This window comes from Oryctolagus cuniculus, chromosome 15 (assembly GCF_964237555.1).
Source record: "Oryctolagus cuniculus chromosome 15, mOryCun1.1, whole genome shotgun sequence".
NCBI classification, from domain to species: Eukaryota; Metazoa; Chordata; class Mammalia; order Lagomorpha; family Leporidae; genus Oryctolagus; species Oryctolagus cuniculus.
Genome location: NC_091446.1, coordinates 37,085,507 through 37,100,608, shown reverse-complemented (window position 1 = coordinate 37,100,608; position 15,102 = coordinate 37,085,507). Strand labels below are relative to the sequence as shown.

The window sequence follows — 15,102 nt, the reverse complement described above, 5'->3', positions numbered from 1 at the left end:
CTTTATCCATTGTCTTGTCCCATTACCAAGGATCAGTTGATTATATTTGTGCAGGTCCTTTTCTGGATTCTATATTCTGTTCCATCGACTTTTTTGTCTCTTCTTTCACCAACGCCACACGATCTTGATTTTGTAGTTTTAGTCTTATGTCTTGAAGTTGGGTAGTGTATGTTCTCTCTCTTTTTTTCTTTTATCTGATGTAATTCTTGGTTTCCTTGTCTGAAAAATGAGGACATGTTTTTTATCAGTTGTGAAAATTAGAGGTTATATATGTCTATGTGCATAATGTTATCAGTGCCAATTTAATATTTTGTATTCTAATATTTTAGAGATCATTTTAAAGTAGAAATTATTAAATATTTAATATTCACAATAATGTGCTTGTCTCTCATCTTGCTATTTCTGTTGGACTTACCCCTTATTATGCTACATCATTTATATTCCTTATGATACATGAGACTGCTAGTTATTCTTCCTCAGTGGATGAACACAGGACTGGATATCAGTAGGACTGGGTTCTGATCCTGGCTGTGAGCCTTCCTGGCTGAGAAAGTTGACTGGGGTGCTTTTGGCTGCAAGAAATATCTGATCAGCTAACATCTTTAGCGAACTGACAGTGACTACTTCATTTAACAAGAAGTTCTAGGATTGGCTAATTCAGAGTTCAGTGGACTCATCAACATCCCAGGAGCTTTCCATTTTCCTGGCCAGGGCTTGGGCACCTGCTGTACTGGTGATGCTTCCTCTCATGGAGGGTAAGATGGTTGGTGTAGCTCAAAGTGTGACACATAGAAACATGAGAGAACCCGGAGGCATTTCCTCGAAATGTCACCCTCATCTGAGGAACATTTTTCGCTAGCAGCCCCTCGGCTGATTTCTCTCCCTTGTCTAGAACTGGGCCATGTACCTGCCTTCAAACCAATCTAGGCACCTTATACAGATAAGTCATGCAGGGCCAACTTCCCTATACAAATTCTCAACTATATGCAAATCAAGTTCTACTAGCAAGAAGAATAAGGAACAGATATTGGGATATGGCAACCAATACTGTTGACCATCTGATGTGACCTTGGCCCAGCCTCTTAACCTATCTGGATTTAGTTGAATTATCTATAAAATAGCTACTGCACATTGAGTACTTTGAACTAAATGCCAGAGCAGGTGATTGATGTTTATTATTCATTTAATCCTTACCATGATGCTTTAGCATAAATTCTACACCAATTTTAAAAATTATTTATTTGAAAGAGTTACACAGAGAGAGGAGAGGCTAAGAGAGAGAGATCTTCCATTTGATGGCTCACTCCCGAATTGGCCACAATGGCCAGAGCTGCGCCAATCCAAAGCCAGGAGCTGGGAGTTTCTTCCAGGTCTCTCATGCAGGTGCTGGGGCCCAAGGACTTGGGCATCTTCTGCTTTCCCAGGCCACAGCAGAGAGCTGGATTGGAAGTGGAGCAGCCGGGTCTTGAACCGGCACCCATATGGGATGCTGGTGCTTCAGGCTATGGCGTTAACCTGCTGCGCCACAGCGCCAGCCTCGAGAGATCTTTCATCTGCTGGTTCATTCCCCAAATGGCTGCAACAGCTGGAGCTGGGCCAATCCGGAGCCAGGAGCTTCTACTGGGTCTCCCTTGAGGGTGCAGGGGCCCAAGGACTTGGGCCATCTTCTACTGCTTTCCCACGCAATAGCAGAAAGCTGGGTGGGAAGTGGAGCAACTGGGACTCAAACTAGCACCCATATGGGATGCTGGCACTGTAGACGGTAGCTTTTCCTGCTACACAATAGCACCAGCACCTATTATTCCCATTTTGAAAAAAGATTTTATTTATTTGAAAAGCAGAGTTTGCAGAGAGAGAAAGATCTTCCATTTGCTGGTTCACTCCCCAGTAACTGGAATGGCAAGGGCTGGCCCAGTCAAAGCCGGGGCCTGGAACTCCATCCTGGTCTCCGATGTGGGTGCAGGTACTCAAGTACTATGACCATCCTTCACTGCTTTCCCAGGCACATTAACAGGCAGCTGGATCAGAAGTGGAGCAGCCAGGATTTGAACTGGCACCCATATGGGATGCCAGTGTCACAGGCAGCAGCTTAACCGGCCATGCTACAACATCAGCCCCTATTTATCCCACTTTACAAGTAAGAAAGGACTAGGCTACCTGTTTAGTATCACAAATTCCTGAGCTAGGGATTATATGAGGGTACTTCCAAAATTCAAGGAAAGTAGAATTAAAATGTTTATCTGGTTATAAGTTTTTTTTTTGAAATACATGCATAATTTTTTCAGAACATGCATCTTCCATGAACTTTTTATTTTTTTTTTTATTTATTTTTTTGGACAGGCAGAGTGGACAGTGAGAGAGACAGAGAGAAAAGTCTTCCTTTGCCATTGGTTCACCCTCCAATGGCCACTGCGGCCGGCGCGCTGTGGCCGGCGCACCGTGCTGATCTGATGGCAGGAGCCAGGTGCTTCTCCTGGTCTCCCATGGGGTGCAGGGCCTAAGTACTTGGGCCATCCTCCACTGCACTCCCGGGCCACAGCAGAGAGCTGGCCTGGAAGAGGGGCAACCGGGACAGAATCCGGCACCCCGACCGGGACTAGAACCCGGTGTGCCGATGCCACAAGGCGGAGGATTAGCCTAGTGAGCCGCAGCGCCGGCCTCCATGAACTTTTTAAAGTAGGTCTTCTCAGCTCTAGAATTCCAGAACTATGTAGACAAACATAAAGTATACACACACACAGTTCATGTAATACGCTGTAGGTCACGTGAGTTTGTGAATTAATGTTTAACTCTAATTGCCTCCAGGAATTCTATGATGAATGGCCCATCAAGCTTGGTGAAGTTGAACCCTATAAGGGACCGAAGACACCAGATGGCCGGGTGAGTGCAAACACCTTCCTTGATGCTCTCTGCCCGGCAGCAGCTGCTGAAACTAAGAGGCTACAGCGCACAGAGAAAAGAGCACTGGCCTGGGAGGGCGGGGGTTCTAGTCCTGTGCTTTCTCTACATGACCCTGTGGTAGAAAGGGCCCTGGACAAAGAGGTTGGGAGTCAGGTCCCAGCTCTGCCCCAGGCAGCTCCGCGGCCCTTGCCCGTACTCATGGTTTAGCCTCTTGAGCTCCTCTGCTGTGAAGGCCGGGCTTGGTAGCTCCACAGTGGTTCTCAACAAGGAGAAACGTGTAGGGCCACCTGCGTAGCCCTGTGCAGGGGTGCTGGATGGACTGGGTTCTCCGAGAGCAGCATGGTTAGATTTACTTGCTCCAGGGCAGGACACGAGTCTGTTCAATTCCCCACTGGGTCCTCAGCACTCAACGACGCAAGTTGATGGGCTGCAGCACGTCCATGCCTTGGGCTCCTCAACTGTCCGTGAAGCAGAAACACTGACATCAAATCCCGTCCAGGATTGAAAACGGACCCAGAAAGCCTGTTCAGATAAGCCAGTGCTGGAAGGGCTTACGTGCTCACGGTACAGGATGTGCCTTCACTGTAGTTGAGAAGTTACATGACTTGGTCTAGTGAAGTATCTAGATATTACTCAGATACATACATGTGTTTATTTATATAATATATAATATATATATATTAAGATTTATTTGTGTATTTGAAAGGTGGAGTGATAGAGAAAGATATCTTCCATCCACTCCCCCAGATGCCCACAACAGCTGGGCAAGGTCAAAGCCAGGAGCCAGGAATTCTATCTGGGTCCCCAGTATTTGGGCCTTCACCCGCTGCCTTCCAGGCATGAGAGGAAGCTTGATCGGAAGCATGGAGTAGCCAGGACTCACAAGCACTTTGATGTAGGGTGCAGGCTTGCTAGACAGCAGCTTATGCACCTGTGTCACGGTGCCTGCCCCACAGCGCCCATTTCTACAGAATAAAAAGTGATCAGTTAAGTCCAAAACAGGCTGGTTTAGGGACTGAGAGCCGAAGGGGGCCCCAGAAGCTGTTTGGCTGCACTCAACTTTTTAAAAACTGAATTTATTTCAGCCTTTGTGTATATGTGCGAACAGTCAGTAGCTTTTCTGGTTTATTACAATTTGGTAATCAGGATAGGAGTAGTCTGTTAATTGATATAGAATGTGACTAGGAAACGGGACTATTTGTAAGAGTTTTGCATTGAAAAACTGTGTCCTTTGAGAAATAATGTGCTAAAAATCTCTTCCTCCTTTCTTAGGAAATCATCTTTTATAAAATCATCGATTACATTTTACATGGCAAGGAAGAGATCAAAGTGATTCCGTGAGTGTTGCCGTGGTGAGCCCCAGGAGTCGCAGGGTTTCTGGGCGCACAGTGGGTTTCTCTGCAGAGCAATGATCTTCTCTTTCCTAATCTTCCCCAAGAACACCTCCTACGGACCACTGGACTCTGGTTAGCGGGTTGCCAACATACGTTGCTGAAAACGGATTTGTAAGTTGTTGAACAAATGCAAATTCTAAATGATAATGCATTAAACTCTTACCAGCTAAGGCAAAGATGCAATTGTGACTGTAAGAGTGACCCGATAAAGGTGAGATGACCATGTCTGTCAGTGCAGGAAGTGGAGAGGAGAACCTTGGCAGTCACACGTAGGTTGGAGCGGCCAAAGCTAGGGACTGGGACCGCAATCCAGGTCTCGCGTGTGGCAGGAAGGAACGCAATGACTTCAGCATCAGCACCGCTTGCCAGGGTCTGCATTAGCGGAGGCAGGGAGCTGGAGTCAGCAGCTTGAGCGGGGAACCGAACTCCAGCACCCTGATGTGCCGTGTGGCATCCTGACAGGCCTCTTACCCTTGAGCAAAATGCCTACCCAGGCCCTGACTTCTTACTCTGCAGACATGGACATTTCAGACATCTCTGGAGTCAGTGCCTGGGATCCATGCTGGCTTTAATTCTATCTCAAGTACAGTGGTCAGTTCTTTGAAGCATGAGCTTGAGGGGGGAGGATAGAAAGAGAGCCTTTGAAATATTGATTAAAAGTGTGGCGCTTTGACCCATCCTCTGTAAAGGCTGTCCTGAGGCCTTAAAGGATGGACTGACAGGTATCACTGACAGGTCAGAAAAGAGGAATGAGCTTTTTCCCTTTCTAAGACACGGAGGATGTCTAGCTCTTTGAATAACTTAAAAATCCAGTTCAAGTCAGATCTTGGAATTAATGGATGGCACAGAAGATCGCTGAAATCCTTAGGGCATATGTGCTTCTGAAAACTTTGGAGTGGGAGTGTTGAGCCGCTGGACAGCCACTGAAGGTGCTGCATCCCACACTGGAGAGCCTGGGGTTAATTCCGGCCTCTGGCTCCTGACTCCAGCTTCCTGCTGGTGCAGACACAGGGAGGCAGCAATGATGGCTCAGGTACGTGGGCGCCTGCCACCCACGTGGGAGACCCGGATTGAGTTCTGGGCTCCTGGCTTCAGTTCAGTTCAGTTCTGGCTTTTGTGGGCATTTGAGGATTGAATGAGTGGAGGGGACCTCTCTGTCTCTCTCCCTGTCCCTCCCTGCCTTTCTCTCTTTGTCTTTCAAAGAAATAAAGGAGCTGGAAGATTTTCACCTTTCTTTGTACAGAAATAGTTGCTGTGCTTCAGCCACCGTTAGACAGCACTTACGTAGGGAGCAAGGGGCTGGCGGGGTCTGGGGTGGTGACTGGGGCGCCCACTCGCCTATTCATAAGGCTTCTAGATTTTTACAAATTTGGGGAAGCACATTGCTAAACTGTTGGCTACCTGAACCCCCCACCCCGGGGGGGAGTTATTACACTGTGCAAAGCGGCAACTGATACAAACCAGAGCCCCCCCAACCCCTGGCCAGGAGCATCCACTCCAGACATCACAATTCTAGTTTCTTCCCACAAATTTAAACAGGTCATTTAATCTTACTGGGTTTCTCTTTGCTGAAGTTTAAAAGGAAAAATTTAATTTAATGGCTAATGTCCCAGATCTTATGATTTAAAAAAAAAAAAAAAGATTTATTTATTTCAAAGAGTTAGAGAAAGAGATCTGCTGGTTCACTCTCCAAATGGCCACAACAGCCAGGGCTGGGCTAGACTGAAGCCAGGAGCTTAGAACTCTCGCTGGGTCTTCCATGTGGGTGCAGGGGCCCAAACCTTGGTTCATCTTCTGCTGCTTTCCCAGATGCTTTAGCATGGAGCTGGATCAGAACGGGAGCAGCCAGGACTCGAATCGGTGCACCTATGGGATGCCAGTGTCACAGGCAGGGGCATAACTCACTGTGGTATGCAACAGGCTCACTTAGATTTTATGCTGGTGGGGAGAAATGTAGTCTTTTATTAAAACCATTGCAGATATGACTCAAGATGGAATTCAGAATGACCCAAAAATGTAGCGATTCCTTGTCCTTACAGATGTGAGCAGTAGTCTGTGAAGTCCACTAATGCAGGTGACATGGTGTGATGAGTCCTCACTTGTGAGTTACTAGGACTGCCTGGCCTTTTCCTCCTGCCTCTTCTTCTAATCTGGATCCTGCTTGAGAAAAAAGGGGGGCCCCAGCATCACTGCCACACCTGTCCCAGCAGACGGCCTTTCTGCTCAGCTCCCTGCCCTGCTTGGCCCACACAGTTCAGCTGGTTGCTTTGATTGGAAGGGGAGCCTTGGAAATGGGGCGAGCGGGAAGCAGCAGAGACTGGGCTCCGTCCAGCCAGGGACTTAGCCACGGAGAAGCTACCTTCCATGAGTTACTGGCAGGTTGGACCCAGCCCGAGGTCCAGTGTCCATGATCTACCTGCGAGCAGCTGAGAGCTGTGTCCACAGCCCTCGGTTCTATGCACTCTTCGTCTCCTTCGGGGCTTAAGTGCCGCCCCCACGCGCTGTTACAGATGGATGCTTTCTCTCCCTTTACAGATCTGCAACATGCTCAATGCCCCTGCCGACGAGTACTTCACCTTCCAGGTAACTGCCAGCGGGCCTCGGCTCTCAGGGCTGGGTGTGTGTGAGTGTGAGTGTGCGTGCACGCACATTCACTCGCTCTCTCCTCCCCTCCTCCATCCCCAGAGGCTGCGTTATGCTTAGGTGTGTCCAGGAGGCACACACAGGACCCATGTCCACTCACCCTGGCTGAGCCATGGGCCAAGCAGAAGAGGCTGGGGAGGAAAAGAGGAAGAGAGGAGACCAGGGGCCCTCACCCAGGCACATCACTGGTGCTCAGTCAATGCTTTTTGCCTGCATCACTGACTGGACCCTGACTCCAGTGCTCTTGGCGGGTTCCCACTGGTCCTTCGGCCTTGCAGCTCTCTTAGCCACAGAACCCCCGTGGTCCCTGTCCTGCTGCTATACTGTTTCTTCTCTGTCCCCGGCATGCAGAGACCCCCTTCCTGGAGCACCCGCTTACGCTCACCAAAAGGTGAGCCCCCGAACCAGCCCCGCGGTGGGCTGACTGCTCCCTTCCAGCTCGGCTGCTGTGGCTGGAATGTGTCCCCTCAATGTTCACCTGTTAGGAACTTAACCTTCATGTTCACAGGTGCATGGGGTGTGAAGGTGGAGACCTTGGGAGGGAGTCAGGGTCAGATGCAGTCCTAAGGGTGGGTCTTCCTGAAAGTGTTAGTGGCTGTCTAAGAAGGGAAGGAGAGAGGAGCTGGCACGCTCTTAGCCTCTCTGTCGCTCCCCCTCTTCGTGGAGGAACGACACTAAACCCTGCCTAGGCTTCATATCCGAGTCACGGCACCATTATGTCGCTCCCCGTCTTCGTGGAGGAACGACACAGGACCCTGCGCTGTTCTTTCGTTTGCTCGGCCCTTCCCGGGTTTGCTGCTGGTTCTTCCCGGGTTGGCTACTGTCCCTTCCACCTCCGTGGAAGGGCGGTTCCCCCTGCCACATTCCCCACTTCCGCGGGGGAGCGGCACACCGCCGGCCGGCCCTCTCGGGGGCTGCACAGGTGTTCCTTCAGACAGATGTTCCCCTTAGATGTTCCTGGTGCATGTTGTCTTTCTCCTCCTTTATAGTCCTCTTCCACCAATCCCAACTCTGCTACCCACACGCCGAGTACGCTGCTCTCCTCCAATCAGGAGTAGGTCCTACAGTTTATTGGTTGAACTGGAGGCAGCTGCGTAGAAGCTGTTTCTCCCTTCTCAGCGCCATATTGTGGGAGAGCAGATGCATAGAATAAGTCTTAATTCCAGTAACTTAGTCTAGTCCGAGTTGCTCCCCACACTCTCTCCATGGGATGCCTTCCACCCCGTTCTGTGGCACAAGAGCCTGCATCACCCACCAGCACCTTTATGTTGGACTTCGCAGCCTCCAGAATTGTCAGGAACACATTTCTCTTCTGTTTTCAATTACCCAGGCTGTAGGATTCCATTACAGCAGCAGAAAAACGGACTAAGACAAGGGCTTTTTTCCGGGACATGGCTGTGGGACTTGACTTCTCATCCAAGTTCATCTAGTTCATCAGGAGTCAGTGTATCTTCTGTCGCTCCCTCCCCACCTGTCACCTCCCCACCTGCCACCTCCCAGCCTCCTGTCACTCCAGCCCACCCCTCAAAGGGCATCGAAGGACAAAAGATCAGCCGGCATTTGTCTCCGCAGCCTCTTCTGGCCTCTGGCACTTCTCATGCTGTGTCCTGCATTTAACAACCATCCAATTAGAGCCCTAATCCCCACCAGAAATAGAGCGTGCCCTCCCTGGTAGTTACTGCTCTTATCTGGCTTTCTGTCTGAGGAGGACACACAGAGACACACACACATGCACCCCACACATGTCCACCCCCACCCCACACACACATACACCCACTCACACACCCCACCCCCTCACACACAGCCCTATCTGTGCTTCCACGGGAAAGCCAGCCTCCCTGGAGTGTGAATGGTTCCTCCCCAGCTGCAGACCCAAGCCAGGCCTCGGAGAACCTGTCCACGCTTGCTTGGTTACCTGGGCAGTTTCCCTGGGATCTGCCTGCCCAGCCCTTTGCCTACTGACATGGAAACACGCAAACACCATATGGCTGCATTTGCTCTAGCTGCTTCCTCCTTGCAACCAGAGCCTACTGGTGACCACGCTGTGCTCGGCGCGATCCCGGTATTTATGGCAACTGAATGCCAGGAAAGAATGCATGAAAGGAAACGGAGGACGATGGTTGTCAAACAGGGGTGGGGCTGGAGCCAGCCCAGGAGAGACAGGGCTGCTCCCTAAGGTTTGGGGGTCTGTCCTTCCTCTTGTACAGGAAGCCACACCATTGCCAGTGATAGCCCTGGCAGAGAGGAGGCTGAGGACCTCCCTGGGGCCTTGGGGGTCCCATGGTGGGATAAACCTTCAGTCCATGGGGATGTCCCAGGTCTCCAGAAAACATCAGTGGGTGCCCCCGAATGTGAGCTCTTCGGCTCTCGAGCTGTGAATGTGCAAATCCAATGGGCTCTGTGCTCCAACACCCACTGTCCAACGTGCACCAAGGCCCTGCTCTCCACGGCACTCCAGGGCAGACTGAGCATGAGCAGTAGTAGGAAAGCAGCCCATCTCTGCTGATGATCGGACTCCACTGACAGGTGACTGGCCCTAGAAGCCCCGACAGCCTTGCAAACTGCTTTGCCATCTTTGCTGGGATCTTAGGTGCTGAATTCCAATCTTCTGCCCCTACCTTTCTCCGTAGCCCTGCATCCCGGCTGCATCTCTGTCTGCCAGCTCTCTGGCCCCCTCCCTGCCTCTGCCCCCTTTCCTGCAGGCATTGCCCAGGCAGAGGGCAGACTTGGTGCGGGGCGGCTGCCCTTCCCAGACTCCACCCTCTTGTTGTCATGCGGCATCCCGGTTCTCCACTGCGCACCTGAGCAGTGCGATGGAAAAGCCGGTGCTCTGCCAGGCGCCGCTAGCAGAGGCACTGACTCTCACACGATGCCCCTTGCGGGCACGTGCAATAGTGTTCTCTTGCTGCTGTCACCAGTGACTGCCCAGTGGCTTAAAACCACACACATGCGTTCTCTTACGGTTCCGGAAGTCAGAATCTCACCAGTCGTCTTGGTCCGAGATCAAGGTCTGGCAGGACTGTGGGGATTTGTGGAGACCCCCTGCCTTTTCTCGGCTCCTCCAGGCTGCCTGGAGACCTCTTCGTCTGCAGAGCCGGCTACTGCATCCCTCCGGGCTCGCTGCTGCCACCCCAGCTCCTTTTTGGATTCTGACTTTACCTTCTGTGTTACTTTCAAGGAGCCTGGGACTTACGCTGGGTCCACCTGGGAAATCCAGGTTCCTCTCTCTCCCTTCAGGTCAGCTGATGAGTGACCTCCCTTAATTCCATGTGCCACATTGATTCCGCTGTGCCGTGGGCGATAACATTCACAGGTGCCAGGGAGTGGGATAGAGAGCTCTCGGCGGAGTGGGGGCACTGCTCTGCCTGCCACAGTGTTCCTTGAAGTGAGCTCGAGGGTTCCTTCTTTAACACCAGGCAAGGAGATCTGAATTCGCAGGGGAAAAAAAATCCACAGAATTTTCGGATTTAAATTTTTGTCCTATTAGTTTTTCTTACACCACCTTCCTGTCAACAAACTCAACTAATGGCAGAACACTTCAGTATAAACAGGGAGCAAATGAGTATTTATGGAAAAATCGAGGGGTAGTACAATTTATTTTGGAAACTTTAAATAAGATACATGGGTGCTTTTGGTTGTAAAGTTATTTGGCACATGTGATATATTTCCTGTTCATGACTTTGCCCCAGGTCCATATAATTACATAAAGATTTCTCAGTGTTTTCCAAGGATGCAATGTTTGAGAACACTGTGTGATGCATTTTGTTTTCTAAAGATTTGACCATCAGGGCACATAAACGGAGGTTTGTTTTCTCTGCTTTTCATTCCAAGTATAAACACCATTAATGGATAATAAACAAGTTACTTGTTTATGTAATAATTACTGAGAGCCTATTACATGCTCAGCACTGTTGTATCACTCGGGTGAAATTTAATGATTTATGAAATAGTCTTTATCCCTTGGTAAGTTTAGAAAATAATCCCACAAACCAGAATCAATTGTGAAGCATTAACAAAAGGAATGCTAAGCTGTGTGGTCTGGGCTGTAAGTGCTGTTGAAATCTGAAAAGGCGAAGTGCGTTAGGGCTTACAGAAGTTAGGGCTTCCTGGGCGAGGCAAGCCTTCCCACGGCCACTGAGGATGACTGAGCAAGCGGGGGAAGCTTGGAGAACAAGGAGTGTGGTGAGGGAAGTCCTTGGCTACTATGGCACACAGGCCATTCCACAGTTTTCCTGTTCAGGGGACACCAGAATTACCTGGAGACTTATTTGAAATGTGTGCCCAGAGACTATGAAGCAAGCTAGAAAGAATCTGTTCCGTGGGGTCTTTGGGCTGCGCTTTGAGAAATGCTCCTAAACTCTTGCGTCTGCACCCATCCCCAGCCTGTAAGCATCTGAAGGGTACAGTCTGTGACTCATTCGTCTTTGTACCCTCAACAACTAGCCCCATTCCTGACCCATCAAAGAGTCTTGAAAGATGTTTTCCAAACTCAACATACCAAAGGGCAAAAGACCCTCTTGGTGGATCAGCGAGGATGTCAGAAAGCACACTAGGCGTATCAGCAGAATTGAGTCTAAAGACTTAGCTGATCCAGTGTTGATAAACAGAAAAAGTGAAAAGAGAACAGCGAGGTAATGCAATGATCAGATGCATTTCCCTTACCTAGGACTGGGGAACCAAGGGAAAAATCCAGTGTCTTTGTAGTACAGACCCTTGGTTCTAGGACATCTGGTTGGATGTATACAAGTACTTACAACACTGTTATGTGTTACATAACCTAGTTATGTTCTGACACAACGTGGGAATTGCCCATATAAAACCCAGAGGTTATTCTTTAATAATAGACTGAGTGGTGGGTGGTGGGGTGACGGCTGTAAAGAGTGGGTGGGAGGGAGCCTTGTCGTGATGGAGTGGTTGAAAATCTGCAAACTGGCATGGGAACCCCCCCTCCACGTGTGTATAAATAAGTGCATGTGAGTTTGGTGAAACCCAGATCTGCTCTGTGGGTTGTTCAACGTGTACTTCCTTGCTGGCATATTGTATTGTAGTTACACAAGGTGTTGCCACTGGGGACAAGTGGGTCATGGGTGTATGGGACTTCTGTGGACATTTCTTTTATGACATCCTATGAATCTATAAGAGTCTCAAGAAGTTTTCAAAAATAACTTCTGTTCCCTTATTGTTCCTAGAAAGGACCCGTGGATGAGACGGGTTGGGTCATTAAAAACGTCTTGTCCCTGCCCATTGTCAACAAGAAGGAAGACATCGTGGGAGTGGCAACATTTTACAACAGGAAGGATGGAAAACCTTTTGATGAGCATGATGAACACATTACGGAGGTAAGTGCAGCAACCCAACGACAGAGGCAGGTGAAATTCGTGACATAACAGAGGATGCGTAATTGTTTATTCTAGAACTGCATCTGAAGGCAGTTAGGACATGACTTGCAATCAGTTTACTGTGTCATTTCTTCTATTTCCTGATTTCTGTAAACAGCAACATTTTCTACAAAAATCTACGATTGTGGCTGAATCCAAATTCTTTATAATACAAGGAAAACAGGAAAGAGGGTCTCTCTCTCTCTCTCTCTGCCTCTATTCCCTCTCGTTCTTGTCCCCAGTTCTTTGTCTAATTTTTAGGTCCTGCCTTATTCCACTGGTGTTTGTAATTCCTCTCCACGAACAACGTATTTGGGGTGCATCATACACTTGGCAATGCAAGGGCTTAGCCAGTTTTTATTGTTCGGGGTTGATGAATAGTATGTTTTTTTTCTTTGATTAAAAGACAGTGGAGGGGAGATGGGTTGATAGGAAAGCACGCGGTGTTGCCTCTGCGTCAGCTTTCCTTGAACCTGAGAGAAGCTGAATGAGCCTTTCTACTTTCTAGACTCTCACGCAATTTCTTGGATGGTCTCTCTTAAATACTGACACCTATGAGAAAATGAATAAGCTAGAAAACAGAAAGGACATCGCCCAGGAAATGCTCATGAACCACACCAAGGCCACTCTGGAGGAAATTGAGTCTATTTTGGTAAGTAGAGAATTCAGTCTTGTGCTATCAAACCACAGCTGCTGGAGGTTGCCTAGTCACCCAGGGTTCTGACAAACGACGTTGGGGAGTAAGGAAGGAGGGGTTGCATGAGGACCCTGGGGGCCCACATGCTCTTACTGGATGCCCAGGCCGCTTGGTTGGAATAGCAGTTTGTTAGAAACAGCACCGGAGTCTGCAGAGGCTGACGTAGTGACATCTCAACTCAAGTAAACATAGGTTTCCAGGAAAGGAGATGGATCATCAGCTGTTGTCATGTAATGTCATGTAACAACAGTCCTATGTCTCAGTGGCATGCAGGCATGAGGATCTCCTCTCGCTCATGCATTTGTGGGTTGGCCAGGTTCCGACTTGGTTCCAAGCTGTGAGTTTGGCGCACTCCATGTGTCTCTCATCTTTCTTGAACAAGCAGCCACCTGATAGTTGTTCTTGCTACAGTGATGAAAGAAATGCGGGAGAGCAAGCCCCACCTCAAGTCTTTGCCCTGCTGCGTGCATTAACAGTCTCATTGGCCGCAGAAAGATCACACAGGCAGCACCAGTATCGTGGATGATGGGAGAGCCAGTGGATTTTTGCAAACAGTGTTCTAACCAGCATAAAGTAGGAAAATACTATGCACCCAGTGTGTCTGTTCCTTTTTATTCTCCTGGCTTTTAAGTGTAGCACTGTGGGGATGCTTTTCTGTTTTGGATTTAAAAAATTTTTTTGTTTTGGATTTTGTTGGGAGGTTTGAGAGCTAAGAGGCATTTGATTTGAAAGTTTGAGGTATATGGGACTGGTGTTGTGGTGTAACACAGGTTAAATCGCTGCCTGTGTATCCTCTCTGGGCACCAGTTCGAGTCCTGATTAGTCCACTTCCAATCCAGCTCCTTGATAATGGCCTGGGAAAAGCAGTGGAAGAGGACCCAAGTGCTTGAGCCCCTGCACTCAGGTGGTAGACCCGGATAAAGCTCCTGGGTTTGCCCTTGTTCAACCCTGGCTATTATGGCCATTGGGGGTGTGAAGTAGCAGGTGGAAGATTCTCTTTCTCCCTCCCTCTCCCCCCACCCCTTCTTCCTTCCTTCCTTCTCTCTTGGTAACTCTGCCTTTCAAATAATTTTTTAAAAAGGAAGTTTTGAGGTATTAAAAATGAGAAGGTGTGGGGGGAATAAGAGGAAAGCGCTATGAACTATTGAAAACCAGATGGAGGCCACTCATTTTTCCCTTTCTTTGTTGCCTACACACAAACAACCCACACACTCCTCCTTTTTCTTCCTCATCCTCTTTTTCAAAGGCAGCTACTGTTATCTTTTGGGAGGATGGGGAAATCAACTGTATTAGATTATTCCTTAGGTCAGGCTTTTCACAACTAGTTTCTAAAGGTCTCCTCCTATCCAGTGTGCATCGCTGTCATGGAATTTATTACAGCATATTTTAAATACACATATATCTTCACTGGTTTTAGTAGGAGAGAAATCAGGTAGACACCTCCTTGGCAGGAGTCTCATACCTCAATTGCTTGTCTGTTGCAGAAATTTAAAGAGAAGTTGAATAAAGATGCAATTGAAGACTGTGAGGAGAAACAACTTATCAAGATTTTGGTAAGTGTTTTTCTTCTCCCCTTAACGCCCTTTGGATAGAACATTTGTATGTTAGGACCTGCGTCCTCGTGTTTTAAAGAATGTTGTTTCCTCTTTGCTGATACTTTGCAAGGATGATAGGGAAGGAGGTTCCTTCTGAAGGGTGACCTCCAGGTTCCCTGCTTTCCTACATTATCTCCTCCAGTCCAGTGCACAGCTAAGCCCCTGCCTGTTGCGCAACAGGACTGCAGGCCCTGTTTATTTTCACAGCGTGCATTGCCCGGAGGGTGGGACAGGGTTATGGTGGACCCAGACTGTCCTGGGCGCAGCCATTTGCTGTTGGGCCGCTGGATTTCCGGCTGAAGTCAACTTCTTCTGTCTTGTTGTGTACAATCGACTGCTAAACCCAGTCACTAAATTCAGTGTCCGAGGTGGTCGTTCTCAGTTCTAGAATGTGCATTTGAGTCTTCAAGGTTCCAACCCTGTGTTGAAACTTTCTATCATGTGATCTAATTTGACTATCTTTTGCTTGATTTTTTAAAAAATTATCCGCCGTA

At 48.8% G+C, this 15,102-nt stretch overlaps 1 protein-coding gene across 4 annotated transcripts in view; it reads left to right on the top strand.

Annotated features, from left to right (window-relative positions):
* Positions 1–15,102, top strand: part of PDE6C (phosphodiesterase 6C) — a 56,205-nt gene that overhangs the window by 13,892 nt on the left and 27,211 nt on the right. For all 4 annotated transcript variants that reach the window (XR_007911048.2, XM_051823943.2, XM_070057590.1 and 1 more), the window contains 7 exons: positions 2,806–2,880; positions 4,174–4,238; positions 4,340–4,406; positions 6,831–6,878; positions 12,128–12,277; positions 12,825–12,968; positions 14,498–14,566. Coding sequence is in view for 3 of the 4 variants with exons in the window: in XM_051823943.2 (XP_051679903.1) it covers positions 2,806–2,880; positions 4,174–4,238; positions 4,340–4,406; positions 6,831–6,878; positions 12,128–12,277; positions 12,825–12,968; positions 14,498–14,566 (618 nt within the window). In the remaining variant the exon portion in view is untranslated. The remainder of the gene's footprint in view (positions 1–2,805; positions 2,881–4,173; positions 4,239–4,339; positions 4,407–6,830; positions 6,879–12,127; positions 12,278–12,824; positions 12,969–14,497; positions 14,567–15,102) is intronic.